The sequence below is a fragment of the Limulus polyphemus genome, unplaced genomic scaffold (assembly GCF_000517525.1).
Source record: "Limulus polyphemus unplaced genomic scaffold, Limulus_polyphemus-2.1.2 Scaffold294, whole genome shotgun sequence".
In the NCBI taxonomy this organism is placed as follows: domain Eukaryota; kingdom Metazoa; phylum Arthropoda; class Merostomata; order Xiphosura; family Limulidae; genus Limulus; species Limulus polyphemus.
In genome coordinates this window covers 116,735-131,970 of record NW_013665904.1, presented here as the reverse complement: position 1 = coordinate 131,970, position 15,236 = coordinate 116,735, and the positions used below count along the sequence as shown (strand labels likewise).

Genomic DNA, 15,236 nt, shown 5'->3' with positions numbered 1-15,236 from the left:
TTACAAGATTTCAATATATTCACTACCAATAATAAAGAGAACACTGCTCAACATCATGAAAATTAAACCTTATTTTCAATAAGCAATCCTGAAAAATATTTGGGGGTGCTTAACTTTTTTCCAGGTGTATATAATAGTATAAAACTGGCCTTTACAAAGTGACCTGTTCTAGTGAACTAGTATTATGTAAAATACAGTCTCTTTTCGGTTATAATACATTACATTTGCATATTTATTATTATTACTATTTACAAATAAGTTATTAAGTTTTGGTTATTTTTCTTAAAATATAGAACATTAAATAAAAACAAATTTAGAAAACGATTTTTTTACTTACAAACTTTGTACTAATTTGCCTGCTTGCTGTAATTTGCTAAGCCTTGTCAAGTTTTGCATGTGGAGGATGTAAAACAAAATAATTTTTTTAGGTTTTATATGTTCATTTTGAAATAACCAAATATTATAAATTACTCTATCAATATTGCAGAATTCCACTAATTTATCAGGCTTAGTAACTAAACTGTATTTGAGTAAAAAAGTATTGTTTTTTTTTGGGGGGGGGGCACCATTTTCACTTACCACATCCTTCAGTGATTCAAGACAAATAAATAATCTTGGGAACTTCCCACCTTCTATAAACTGAGAAAACCACCAGGGGGACATTATGAGTTTTCGATTGGTTATTTACACGTCATAGACAGAAGTGGGTATACATAAGCATTTTCAAAAATGAAAATAGGTGGCCAGGGCCACTGTGTTTGATTCACTATATGTAGCAATATCTCAACAAATAAAAAAGATAGGGGATTCTTATTTTATATTCTAGCTTATCAATAATTTGAGTTTCTAAGTTTTAAGAAACTTTAGACTTTATATTTTAACATCATAAACATTTAATCTGAACCAATGCTGTATTCAACATACCATGTAACACACAAAAATTGATATTTAGGAATTTTAATATTTACTTTTAAATTAGGAAATTAACTAACGTATAATATTAAAATTTGAATTATAATCTACAGTTTGATACCAAACTTATTGATATACATTCCTAAAATAGTAGTTAAATAAAATTTTGAACATAAATCTACAAATGTGATGACATGCCCTTTGACTCCTGACCATGGAAAAACCTGTAGCAGGAGAGTTAAATTATGTTTATTTTTTGGTGAACTGTTTATATATCCAAATATACTTATTGCTGTAAAAGTTAATTATCAGCACATAAACTAATTTTCTGGAATGGATTCTTTTAAGAACAATTGGTTAGTACAATCGAGTGTATGAATTTCACCAAATTTTTGTTTTCATATAAAGAATGAAAAATAAATCAGTGACATATTACATCAAATATTGATCATTTTTTACACTGGCCTTAGATGAGATGGTATTTTGTTGATAAAAACCAGTTTTGACTTTTACTCTGTAGTTGAATTATTATTATTATGCCTGATATTTTTTTATCCATCAAAAACATTAAGTTTGTTACATCTCTAAGGATTTTAGGTTTACTTTGTTCATTATAAGTTTAAAAAGTAAAGTATAAGAGTAATAAAACTTTGTAATTAAATTAATTTCACAGCTTAATTTAAATTGTTTTGAGGCTAAGTAATTTTTAAGAAGGCATAATTTGTAATAATTGAAATTATTTGATATCTTGTAGTGTCAAAGATGGAGACTACTTGTACACCATGGACTTTTTACAGGCTATCGCTGAAACTCTAGAAACAAAGATGGGTCGTTGATGATAATACTTTAGTAGTATTTTTTACAAGTCTTAGTCAAATTAGAAACAGGGATTTTAGCTGCCTCATTGTATGTTTTTTAATATCATATTTCTTGAATTAGTAAACAAAAATTTTAAAACAGTGCATAATTTTAAATAAATTATCAGTCATACAAAATCGTGTTTTTCTGATGTAAGGTTGTTACTCTGTTGATATGACCTCACAACAGAGTTTCAGTTAAAATATTTCTTTTGAAGAAATTCCTTTGTAAATGGAAACAATAATTGTTTTATTGGAGAATATTGTCCAATAAATACATTTTCAAATAAAAAGTGATTCTGCCATTATATATGTTTACTGATAGGTGACATATCTTGCCTTCAAATAGACATCAAGATTTAAATCTTTGATATTCTGTTGTATGTAGAAAGTGCATACTTTTCTCTGTGTCAGAAACATTTTTTTTAATTGTTCAATTTTAATTTTTACCAAAGCCTTAATCAGGCAACAGTGTACTGAACAATATAAATTTTTCTCAGTGTCACTTTTTAAATTGGAATTGGTACTTGGAAATAATTAAGAAAGTATAAATTAAGAAAACATAAATGTACTTTTAGTAAGCAGATACTTAAAGTTATACTTCCTTGGGTGATGCCAGATGAAACTAGACCCACACATTGAAGTACCATGATAAATGTGAAAAGTATGTTGGTGGACCCAAGTACTCAGATTAATAACAGTAAGCCAGGGTCTGACACTGGTAATATAACTGATGGTGGTCTTACTTTTAACAGTTTTCATCCACGTGATTATGAAATGCTTCATAGAAACAGCTTTACATGAAACCCTATAGTGTGTAAAAATACATTCACCAGTTGTATTACAAACAAACCATTTATTTACTGTAACTTATAATGTTCTTTGCGAATAACATTATATACTTAGCTGTAGACAGTGTGAAATTCATTTGGTAGATGAAACTTGACCATTTTTGAGGCAGAAAATGGTCACAAGTCCTATACCAAAAGAAAATATTCATTTCAGTTTTTTCTATAAATATTTTAAATCTCAATGACACACTGAATATTTTCAGATACAAACCACTGTTCATTCAGTATGGGGATTTAAACAGTTTATGCACTTAGCTAGTGAAAAGATTATTGGATGAAAACTAGTTACAATTGACCCTTATGAAAGTAATGTTTCTAAAGGTTGTCAATTTTCACAAGTTATTACATGTTGGGCACACAGTCACAGGCAAAAACACGAGAGCTTACTATGAGACTTCCTTGAAGTCAATACAACCTTCATACAATTACAATCAAACATAGTAAGTTTGATAAAGTAATGTAGACCAACTGTTACTTGTTACTTCTCATCAGGTAAACCTAAAACAACATTTACTAATGAATTAAAGTTTATCTTTTAACTCCATTTATTGACAGAATTATAGAACTATTTAAATTAGAATCTACAGTCAGGCATTTCTGTACAACAGTTATAAAATTACTAACTATTAAGTATTCTTGCAAGAAAGCCAATGGCAGCAACATTTTTAATTATAACATTATTTTAGATAATTAATGAGTAATTACAGAACATTTTGTCCTGTTATTGTGAATATAAGTTATCACCTGACATTTACTCTCCTATTGACCATATACTCACTACTTACATAGATAAAGGAGTTAGTGATGATTTGTCACTCTTAATGAGTAAACTCCTAAATTTCAGGAATGAATTCAAGTTAACTGAAATGGCACAAAACACTTAGTAAATCATTAAATAAAGTTTAACCTGAATGGTGTGACAAAGAGAACTTAAAAATAAATATATTTAAAGAATGGAGTTGAAAACATATTAAATGCATAACAACAATGAACAAGTTATGAATAACAAAAGAAGTTACCATGTATTTATATTATTTTTACAAAAGATACATTATTACAACTATGTAAAGAACAAGGAGTCAGGTTATGAACTATTAAAGAAAGTATCATATAAAAACAAATTACAATTTTATCATACTTTGGTATACACCCTGAAAATTTTTGTAATACCTAAATTATACTAGATTCCTAAACAACATCAGACACTACAATTATACATGTTTATTGCCAGTGGTTACAAAGATACAACTATGAATTCTGATTGGTTCAAGGTCTGCACAAAGGAACACTTAAACAAATATTGAAATATTATCAAAGAAGAAACTGGTATTACTTTGTTGAATGTAAAGAGACAAAGACCTTGAGGAACTTTTGATTTTAATAATTTTTACACTAGTCTTCTTATTGATAACATTAAAAATATTCATTGGCAACTTTAGATTTTTTGAGAATTTGATAAATTCATGCTTTTTTTTTAATAAACACTGATGTTTCAATAACTATATGACTGAAAAGTTGTTTCGCAATAAACAAATTCTTATAATCTATGTACAATTTTATTACCTGGCAACACATTTGTACAATTTGATAAACATGTCTTTAAGCAAATGCAGAAAATACCAATGGATGGTAACTTCAGCTAACAAGTTTGAGATTTATATTTATTCAAACTTGAATTTTCATTATATCTTGGAAAGAAACATTAAAACAAAGCTTTGCACATGTAAATATACGAAAGATATTATTTGACCATATTATGCTGATTTTCTTGACACTACCAAACACAATTATCCTCCAGAATTCAGTTTGAAAAACAGCTTGTTTTTTCACTACAACCATAGCACATTACCTGGAGTTAGATGTAAGCATCATTAATCAAATATTCAATAAAACACTTAAATTTTGAAGTTATATACTTTTTATTTTCAAATACAAGTATTTAGATAAAAAAGGGTAAAGTATGTTATACTCACAGCTTATGTGCAATGTAAAAGCTTTCATGAGCAGAACTCATAAACTCACTGTTATTTTTCACAAACAAGATATCTCCTACTTTACTTTGAACCCAAGATTTATTCAGTTTTGTGGTAAATCAACAGTTTCTCACTACCAATTATCAGATTAATAATATTACAAATTATCACAATTTTTTCAAAGCTATCTTGTCTACACCCTAATTGTTAACTATTTTTATGGTAATATTGTTCAACTTTAGTATGGTAACTGCATTATTTTCACTTCCCTCTACAGTTGATTGTTTGTTTTGGAATTTTGCGCAAAGCTACACGAGGGCTATCTGCACTAGCTGTCCCTAATTTAGCAGTGTAAGACTAGAGGGAAGGCAGCTAGTCATCACCTACCACTGCCAACTCTTGGGCTCCTCTTTTATCAACGAATAGTGGGACTGACCATCACATTATCATGCCCCCATGGCTGAAAGAGTGGGACGGGGATTCAAACCTGCAGATTGTGAGTCGAGCTCCCTAACCACCTGGCCATTACAGTAGATTGAAACATATAGCAGTTACTTGTAAAGTATAACATTAGTTTCTGTTAATTACTTTAGCTCATATTTACCATCATCGTTACTTCTTTTTCCATACAAATCTTGTTATTGCTGTGATCTTTCTGATATTATCACTTAAACGTTTTGGCTAATTATTAAGGTTTAATTTTATTTATTACTTCCAGCTACTCCTGCAGTAAATAACTGTATGGGGTAGCAATAGCTCAGCAGTAAATCTGAAGGCTTATTATGGTAAAACCAGAGTTTGGATACACCAACATGTTACTTCTGTTAAACACATTTTGTAGTGTTGTCTTTTTATTACATATAACTTTGTTATTTTAATTAGATTATTATATTTTACCATTTATTACACAATTTTGTTATTTATTTTTATCTTTTTAAACATTAGTTTTTGCTCTACAGGAGCTATATGTACTATCCTGCTACCAAGCTCTAGAGTTAAATAGTAATACGTATCGTAGTAAATTATCTTGAATTGGTCGCTAGATGTTGTTAGGAATGATTGTATAAAGTCTTACATATAGCAGTATTATGTTTTTGTAGGTATAGGGAACTGGTGATAATACATGAAGCAAACAATTGGATTTTAAGTTTTGTAACTAAGTTCCCTTCTATAGTTTCATTAATAGTACTTTGCATTACTAGATTGTATGGATTTAGGACTAACTTAAATCTTCTAAGCTGGCCAAATATTGACAAGTATTATTGAGATTATGGTTGAAAATATCATGAACAGTGAGGATACCAGACTGATGAATCAATACATGCTATTCATTTTAAGTAACAACTGTATATTAAGTAAGCTGTATTCATTTAGCTCTGATATATGTACATAGCTTTCTTTAATTAGATATTAATGAAAATTAGAAAGAATGTTTACACTACAGTGCATTTGAGAGAAAGTGTCACTGTACTTTCAATTGGGTTATAGCACATTTTAACTACCTTCTCACTTCAATTTAGTTTAAAAAATGAATTCAAGTAGACCACAATCATACACATTTAACACCTGTGTTAATTACATGTTATTATTAATAGTTCAAGAACAGAAACAGCAGATGTTCACATCGAATTGATAGGAAAAATAACACCTATTTTACTTTCAGTAATTTGTATGTATGTAATAACTAAAACAGACATGAACGTCACCCTTCCATAACTAGCTTAAGATATATCTTTATTCATATAACTTTTCTAGTATGGCATTCTTGTAAAACAGATATCAAAAGGTTGTAAAAATATGCTAACCCATTTACTCTGGTAGAATTGCGTATGCCAATGTCTAGAAACTCATTGACTTTGCAGTTCAGATATTCATACAAACAAATCATTGTGAATTAGGGAATTTCTTCCTTGTGAATATTGTCGGTGAGGTATGTAGCACTGGATTCTGGTATGCTGCACTTTTTTACAGAAAAGTCTGAATTTTGGTGGGTTAATTTGCTTCTAAGTACACCAAGCTTCATAGTCGTGTGTGATACAATATTGTAGTGAATAAGTACTTGGATATTTCAAGATGCCACAAATTGTCATTATATATATATACACGCAAAACAATTTAAATAGCTATGTCTATTATGATAGCTTTGCAAAAGCATTAAAGTGACTTCCTAGGGTCGTCTACCATTTCCATTTGTAACCTCTTACAAAGTTCATTCTTATGAACTTCTATCAAAACTTTTATGTTATCTGTTACTAAATCTCTGAACAATTTTTTATGTATCTTTAATAGGCTTGCATGTTGTAATTACTAACCTGTATTGTAACATACTCCTAAAACCCCATCTGAATGAAAGGACAAGAGAGATAAAAAAGAAGTCTCTTTGATTTTTATTTGATTTCTAAAAAGCTACTTTAAAATATGATATCTTACCTCTACCACAACCTTGAACTAAAAACTCCACAATGAAGATGGGATTACCTAAAACAGATAGGTTTGTCACTCTTAGAAAATATAAAGTTTTAGTCATTAATATTGTATTTCCAAAACAGCAAAGTGTAACATCACTGACCAACTCTGTTGAAGTATGGCCAGATAATTTGATCATCAGCCATTGTCAGCTCCATAACAACATAACAAGCAGTCTTCAGACACAGTGTAAAGTGAGATCCATACTCACTTGCCAAGAAATACAAAAACTTTTGATAACAATGTTCATATTCCATATTGGAAGGCATCTGGGAATACTGTATTTACAGCAAAGCCCACTTGCATCTGACTACTCCAAATTTAAGTGTAATGAGTTCTAGAATTTCACAAACAACAGAGAGTTAACAGTGCATCCAACCCTCAACAAAGAGCTTAGACAGGTAACAAAGCTGTACAAACCATCTAGCTCTCATAAACACCAGAAATATGGTGTCAGACAATATTAACTTTCCCCAGTAAACTACTGCTGTCCTATATCAAGGTTACTATTGGAACTATACTCTAGCATAGCAAAACAATCCACTTCAAAAAACATTGATGAATAATACTAGAAGTGTTTGACAGAAATTTCTACAGACTACACTCATTTATGACAAGGTGGATAGGTCTATCACATGTGGAAGTTAAACAGAGGAATGTAAAGTAAAAACCTAAAGTCAAACACTAATTTACCACTTAATGTAATTGAACTTGGAATTTATCAATGTAAGCAACTAATTCATATTATAGTGCTGCCACAAAAAACTGCAGTCTTAATAAATTTAATTTCAAATTGAATTCTGGCAAACTATTAAACATGTGCAAAGAGGGTTCAACTTTCAAGTAAAAGGTTAAAAAATTATCAGTGGTAAAAACTGACAGAAAAACTTAATTTGAATAATCATTTCAAAATAACAGAAATCTCATTAATACTGGTTTAATAATTGAAATGCTACATCCTCAACTACAAATATGTTTATGTTGAGTACAATTGGTAAATCTAGTTATAAATAAAAAGCTTATAGAAACTATAAGATATTTTATAAAACCACACATCTAGTGAAATATATTAAAAAAAGAGTCATGATAATATCTAACCCAAATCTTTTTTGTTACTATTCCTTCATTTTCCTCTTTTGCAATTTGATACTCTGAAATAAACAGTGGAGAACCTTCTCTTATGGAAAAAGGCTCTTCTGTAGTTTCCAGTACATCTAGTGAACCTTCAGTTGTATCTGCATGAAAGTAAGAATCATTGGATGCATTTAATGCTGCATTAATTCATACTATGGAACAATGCTATAGAATTACACCTATCACATGAAATAATATTTACTAAATAAATTAAATATGTGTTGAAGTACCTATGATTTAGGAAAAGTCATTTGGGAGAACTAGAACCAACTATTCTCACACTGAAAGAAAGAAGTCACATAAAAAGGTATAATTCATAACCACTTAAATGTTTCATGTTAACTTGAAAACAGATCAATGTTTAAACAGACCTAATAATTACCTGTGTTCAAAATGAAGAAAGGATGTAAAAAAAAAGAAAAAAACGAATTGATATAAAGCAATAAAAACAAATATCTCAGCTTAACATTAATGCACTCAATGAACAAAATATATTAACAAAAAGCCTAATGGATTATTCATTTGTTATAGTTAGATACTGAAGTAAAGAATTATTACAATCATAAACTGAGAGATAAAAAAAGGAGAATTTATTTCAAGAGTTAAAATTATTATTTCCATTACTTGGTAGCTGCTGAGAAGTAAAAAAAATTACTAATGTGAAATAGCTAAGTTTTATTTAAATATACGATTATTGAGTAATTATGTTGGAAATGTAAAATAAAGACTAGTAAACTTCAATATAGTTAGAGGTAGTTCAGGGGTATGTGGAATGTAATTTATAGTGTAAAATACAGATCAGGATTGGGCTATGTTTGAGAATTGTGATTTTCTGCAGGCTCGGAAAGATACAGTACAATACATGTGTAGAGCTTGCTTACTTGAGAATAGCTTCAGAGAAGATTATGTTATAAGAAAAGAAAGTAGAATATGAGACTAAGGAAGCAACACAACAATTGGATAGAGTTAGGATAAAGGTTGCTTTGGGGGAAGGTGAGAATGAGAATGCCATGTTTACAAGAGTATATAAATAAGGCTACCTGCAGATATGGGTCTACTTATCATTCAAGTGCGATTCTCTAACAGATCGGAATCTATGCTACTTGTAATGATGAATAAGATAATCACATAGTTTACACAGTGGAGGACTCTCTCATTAAGTGTACAAATAAAGCTAATTGTAGTGGGAAAACTATAACTAGAATATGCTAATAGGATATTATAAAATGTGTTCACAGTTTAGTACTTATACCAAGGAACATTCTGTTTTTTTAGTGCATATGTAATGCAGAAGCATTAATGTAAATCCAAAGAGGTGCTTAAAAAGTATAGAGTTCCTTTAGTGTTTGGAGATAGAAATAAATGTGTGGCCCTTTTTGGAATGCACCCTTGAACTAAAGACAGGAATGAATTACTTTGCACAATCTAATTCTTATATGAAATATTATCAGGGATATGCTTAGAGCAACAGGTGGGCTGGTTGGACCTGTGGAATAGTTTTCAGAGTAAAAGTGAATTATATGCTAGAAATGGTTTCCATTTAAGCAGGTTACATATTAGAGCTACGTAATTAATTTGATTACCTAAGAGCATTGCTTACATCAATTAATGTCTTGTAAGTAATCAACTAATCAAAATAAGTGCTTCCAATTATTGCTGTTTTGGATTATTCCAACTATACAAGTAAGTAATGAGCTATCTGTGTTGTACCCACCACAGGAATCAAAACCAGGCTTTTTAGAGTTAAGCCTTCCAACTTACTGAGGGACACTAATTGCCCAGCTCTACTAGGTAGTGAAATGTTTGGGCAAGCCCTAAATATATTCATTAAAGATAGTATAAATTAAACTTGCATAGTGGTGAGGAAGCTTGGGAAATTTGAAAGAATAGCTATGGCAACAAAGAGTTTGGAAACAGGACACATAACACATTAAATAATACTTTTAAAGATAAGTCTCTCAAATCTGAACATAAGCATAGTAGCTAGGTTCAAGAATAAGTTCAGTTACTTTTAATCTTGTGTTAGGAGTATTAGGAACAAAACAGATGAATTCAAGGTTCTACTTGTAATGGAAGACTAATAGGAATGACTGAAACTTGGTTAAATTTAAAGAATATGATGATAGAAATTATTTTGAAATTCTAGGTTATATATTGTATATGGTTCTTTATATAAGTGATGAATTGAAGATATAAAATGGTAGTCAAAAGAATGAATCTATACGGATGATAATTAAAATATCAAGGGTAGAAATTTTCAATTGGTAATTGTTAACCACTAATAAGGATATGGTTGCAAAACTTGATGTAGGTGAACTTTTGGGAATGAGTTATTATTATATAATTAGGTTTAATATTTTGGCTCATAGAAACAAAAATAAGTGAGATTTTATTTCCTGATTTTCAGAAAGCCAACTTAGAGGTCACGAGGCAGAGATTTATGAGTAGTGGATTATGATAATAAGTTAAATGGTGATATGAGAGAAATTTTAGAAATTTCAAACATAAATTTGTACATACATAAAGTTTGTAGGTTAAAGATAGAAATGTTCTTAAAAAAAGGGGAAATAATAACAGTGGAGATCAAACCAAATAGGTTGAAAGAAATTAGGAAATCCAAAAATTTTTGATTTTTCCAAGCCCGTTCCCTTGGCTGTGGTTTCGCTAGAGTATTATAAGTATGATAGTATTATAAGGGTAAGCAAGATGTTAAAATGGGGACTGACCCTTAATAGATGCTAATGGCAAGGATTTTGTTCAAGACTATGAAATGGACGAGCTTCTAAATATTTTCTTCAACTCTGTTTTACAGGAAAAGATATCAGCAACATTCATAACCTTAAGAAATCTATGGGAAATACAGGAATTGACCTGAATCATACAGATATGAATCCACTGGTGGTAAGAAAAAATACCAAAAGATTAAAATACACTGTAGATAAAATACCAGGACCAGACAAAGGTTTCAAAGGTTTCAAAGGAGGTTAAAGATCTATTATTCATGTATGTAAGGCTCTTTCTATTTCATTTTTGGGAAGTCAATAGACAGTGGAAAGGTGCCCTGAACAAAATTGGGGCCTACGTGAACTTTGTATTTGGTACCCCTGACCCTATAATATTGACAAGAACTGCTAATTGCAATGTGAATTTTGGTGCCTCTTGGGGTTAGTTTCCTGTGCAGGGACACACAATGCCCACCCCAAGGGCCAGCCCTAGGTGCTAAACAAAAGAGTAGCTAAGAAACTCACATTGGTAAGGGTTGGGAAAAAATATTTAATTGAACTATACAGTGAATGGATGGGAGAAGACAAACACTGTTATTAATAGAGTCCATTCAAACATAATCCTTGTTACTAGTGAATTGCCTCATAGATCAGTGTTTGGACCTTTGAATTTTTTTTTATTTACATTAATGATATTAATAGGGTCATAATTAACAAGTGAGTAAATTTTGCTAATGAATTGAACTCTTTAGTTTTTCTAACTATAAATAATGCAGATGTTGAATATTACAGAATGCTTTGAATAAATTGGTTAGTTGGGTAAATGTTTGGTAAATGATCCTTAATTACAGTATTTTTCAAGTAACATACTTAGGTTATCATAATTTGGACCCCACATTTAACATAGACTAGAACAAATTCAATAGCATCACTTAGCACCATAGTAGAAAAAAACCATTAAAGCAGTGCTCTACTGGTAAGTTTGATATATTTTGAATTTTGTGCAAAGCTACATGAGGGCTATTTACACCAGGCTTACATAATTTTTAGGCTACTATTTTAGCAATGAATAGTGAGATTGACCATCACATTATAATGTCTCCATGGCTGAAAGGGTGAGCATGTTCAGTGATAAGGTCTACTGGTAAGAGTAAAGATAATAGAATGATAGTGCATATTTATAAACATATTGGTTACAAGTCAAAACAGGTAATTGTCCCTCTGTACAAATCAATAGTCAAGGCTCATTTGGTTTCGTTTGTTTGTTTGGAATTAAGCACAAAGCTACACAATGGGCTATCTGTGCTCTGCCCACCACGGGTACTGATACCCAGTTTCTAGCATTGTAAGTCCGCAGACATACCGCTGTGCCACTGGGGGGCGGCTCATTTGGAATAGTATATATAGATTTGGTATCATTATCTAAGAAAGGCTAATGATTTATTGAAAAGAGATACTAGGATGATTCCAGATATAGAAGGGTGATCTTATTGAAGTTTAAGAGATTATCCAGGATAAAGAAATGTAATTTCTTTGTACTACATTATGAAGACAATAAAATAATAAGAGCATATAAGTTAAAATTTCTAAAAGACAAATTATATTTTTTCTAGTATGGTTATTTACTTATGGAATAAATCCCCATCAGCATTATTAGAGGTCAGTACTTTATAAGAGTTTTAAGAAGTGAAGTGAAAAATTCCTGAAAAGTAAAGGATGTGTTTAAATGTTTACTTTTCTCAGAGGTGCAAGAACAGCCTTAAATAACCAAATGGTCCCCTTGTGTTACAATATATAAATCAATCATGATAAAGAATACTGATTTTGTTCTTAAATGCAAGAAATCACTGGATGATGCTTCAGTACTATCTTCATTTTCTTGCAATTCGTGTTCTAATAATTCCTGTGGTTCATCACTACGTACAGGTTCAGCTTTTATCTTCATCACCTCCATGATCATATCTACTAATACTTATATTTACAAAAACATGTATGTGTCCATATGAAACTTGTATTTAACGTGTCGAAAACCAAAATTACTTTTCTGTCTTTCACCAAAGTTGAAAAACCAAACAAGTGGCCAAAACAAAAAACTAGTATTTCATAAATTATGCTGTGACAGTACATTTAAAACATAAAAATACTAAAAACAAAAGAGATTTTGAGTTATTTTTCAAATTCCACTGGATAGAAAATTCTTCTAAATTAAAAAAGTTGCTTATGTACTTCTCAACTTTCTATCAATATATATACATGTAGACAAGGGCTGAGGATAAGTGCTCTAAGAGTTGAAGTTTACCAGTAATAGTGATACAGTGTAAGAAACTAAAGCTCACATCATTTTGAAAACTGATATCCAATGAAGTACTTAGGGTAGTTTAAAATGAAAAAAAAAAATAATCCTCTGATAAGGCTATTGCTTTCTTTTTTGAATAGGTGCATCTTTATGGAAGTTCTTTCCATTTGATGATATATATTTTTTTATCTTGCCTTTCAGAAAGTCTTTGACAAGATACCAATTAAATATTATGTTTAAAATATCTTAACATTAGCTGGGATTATTACACAAATGAAGACTAAAAAGTTAAATACACATAGAAGATAACAAATGTGATTACAATCAGTTTTCTGACTATATTAATTCAACTAACAATTTTTTGTAAAGATTTATTTCAAAATCTTTGTGAACTAAATATTTTTGATAGCAAAATAAGCAGTAAATTTTCTGAACTTGGTTCGGATCTGAGCTACTATACGTTGACAATGTGGAAACTCTTGAATTGACTAAGAATTATTTTAATATAGTGATTGTGTAAAATGTTTGAATATTAGGTAGAAATCATGCACCTATGATATACAAAACTGGAAACATCTTGTTTGTTGTGGAGGTAAAATATCAATATTTTAAAAATAAATGGTTTTGAGCACAAGTGAAACACAAAACACTTTTGGTATTGTGAACAGATTACAATGATGTAAGCCAAATGGGGAAGCCCAGGAAAAATTTTCTGAGAGCTCTCATAAATAAGGCAAGTACAATTCAATAATATTTACTAACTACAATTTGCGCAATGCAAAAATACACAAGTGATGGAAAGACAATATAATTCTAATATTTATAATAATATAAAGTCATGACAATTTTTTGTTAATTGGCCAAACAAATATTTATGATAGAACAAGTTAATGAAAAATCAAAAAATAATATGTTTATAGGAAGTGACTAAAATCATTGTTGTCATAGTGACACATTTGCAAAGATGTGTTTTCCAATAAGGCATCCAGTTTTTATTTAGGTTATATTTTTCTCTTAGTCTGAAAGGCATTTGATCCTGGGTGCCTGGGGCAACTACATTCATTTTCCTTCTTCTTTTAATTCAGCATTGCATAGAAACTCTAAATTAACTTTCCTATTACCAGAATATCCAAAAACCATGTATAACCAACACACATCACATACATATATACATATTATGTCCCCAAAAGTTATTTTTTATTGTCAACCAATCTTTACCAGAGGATCAGTGAATTATAAAAGATTGTAAAACTTTTCTATTGACAAAATTGTACACTTGTGCCACAAAAAACAAGAGTAAATGTGAGTACATAAAGAACAAATACTGAAAATAAAGGGTTAAAAATAAAATAAAAAACACAATTACTTAATTAGTTTTTCCAAGTTCATGGATAGACCATATCCATCCATTCAAGTAAAAGTGCATTACATGAAATATACTGATGTCTGCTAGATATGGTACAGAGAAAAGCTGCAAAAAATGTCTAGTTAATAAATGGATTTAAAAAAAACACTTAAACAGTTGCACTTCTGTTTTGCTATATAATAAAAAACTAAAATGTTTAATTTCTTTATAAAGATGTTTAGTATTGGGTTAGGCTAGCCCTCAGAAATACTGCTTTCTACCATAATAAGTATTTTAATTTAATTTTAATATTACATTTGCATGTAAATGTTTCAAAAACTATTTTGAAAAATAAAGATGAAATGCATTTTATGACAAAAAAAGTCATACATGGAACTCTCAATTCATATTGTTACGTCTCCGTTCGTTAATTAACTTTCCGTAATTTCGTTCCGACGAAACTTCAGCGACACAAGTTCTTTACTTAATAAAACTGGTTTATTCTTTCCGAATACAACTTTACCGATACACTTATTTCAATATTCGCGCTAAAACAAACACTATAACGAACGAACGTTAACTTCAACAATACCCTGTGACTGCAGTTCAATTACTCACTATCTACGCACACATTACCGCGTCACGTTGTCCCCTCTTATATATACCCGACTACCCTATA

General features: G+C 30.1%; 1 protein-coding gene across 1 annotated transcript in view; it reads left to right on the top strand.

The window, feature by feature from the left end:
* The window catches only part of LOC106457124 (isocitrate dehydrogenase [NADP], mitochondrial-like), a 33,225-nt gene extending 31,378 nt beyond the window's left edge, over positions 1-1,847 (top strand). Inside the window, exon 11 of the mRNA XM_013916509.2 lies at positions 1,667-1,847. Within this exon, the coding sequence (XP_013771963.1) occupies positions 1,667-1,748 (82 nt within the window). The 3' untranslated portion in view covers positions 1,749-1,847. The remainder of the gene's footprint in view (positions 1-1,666) is intronic.
* The last annotated feature ends 13,389 nt before the right edge of the window (positions 1,848-15,236 follow it).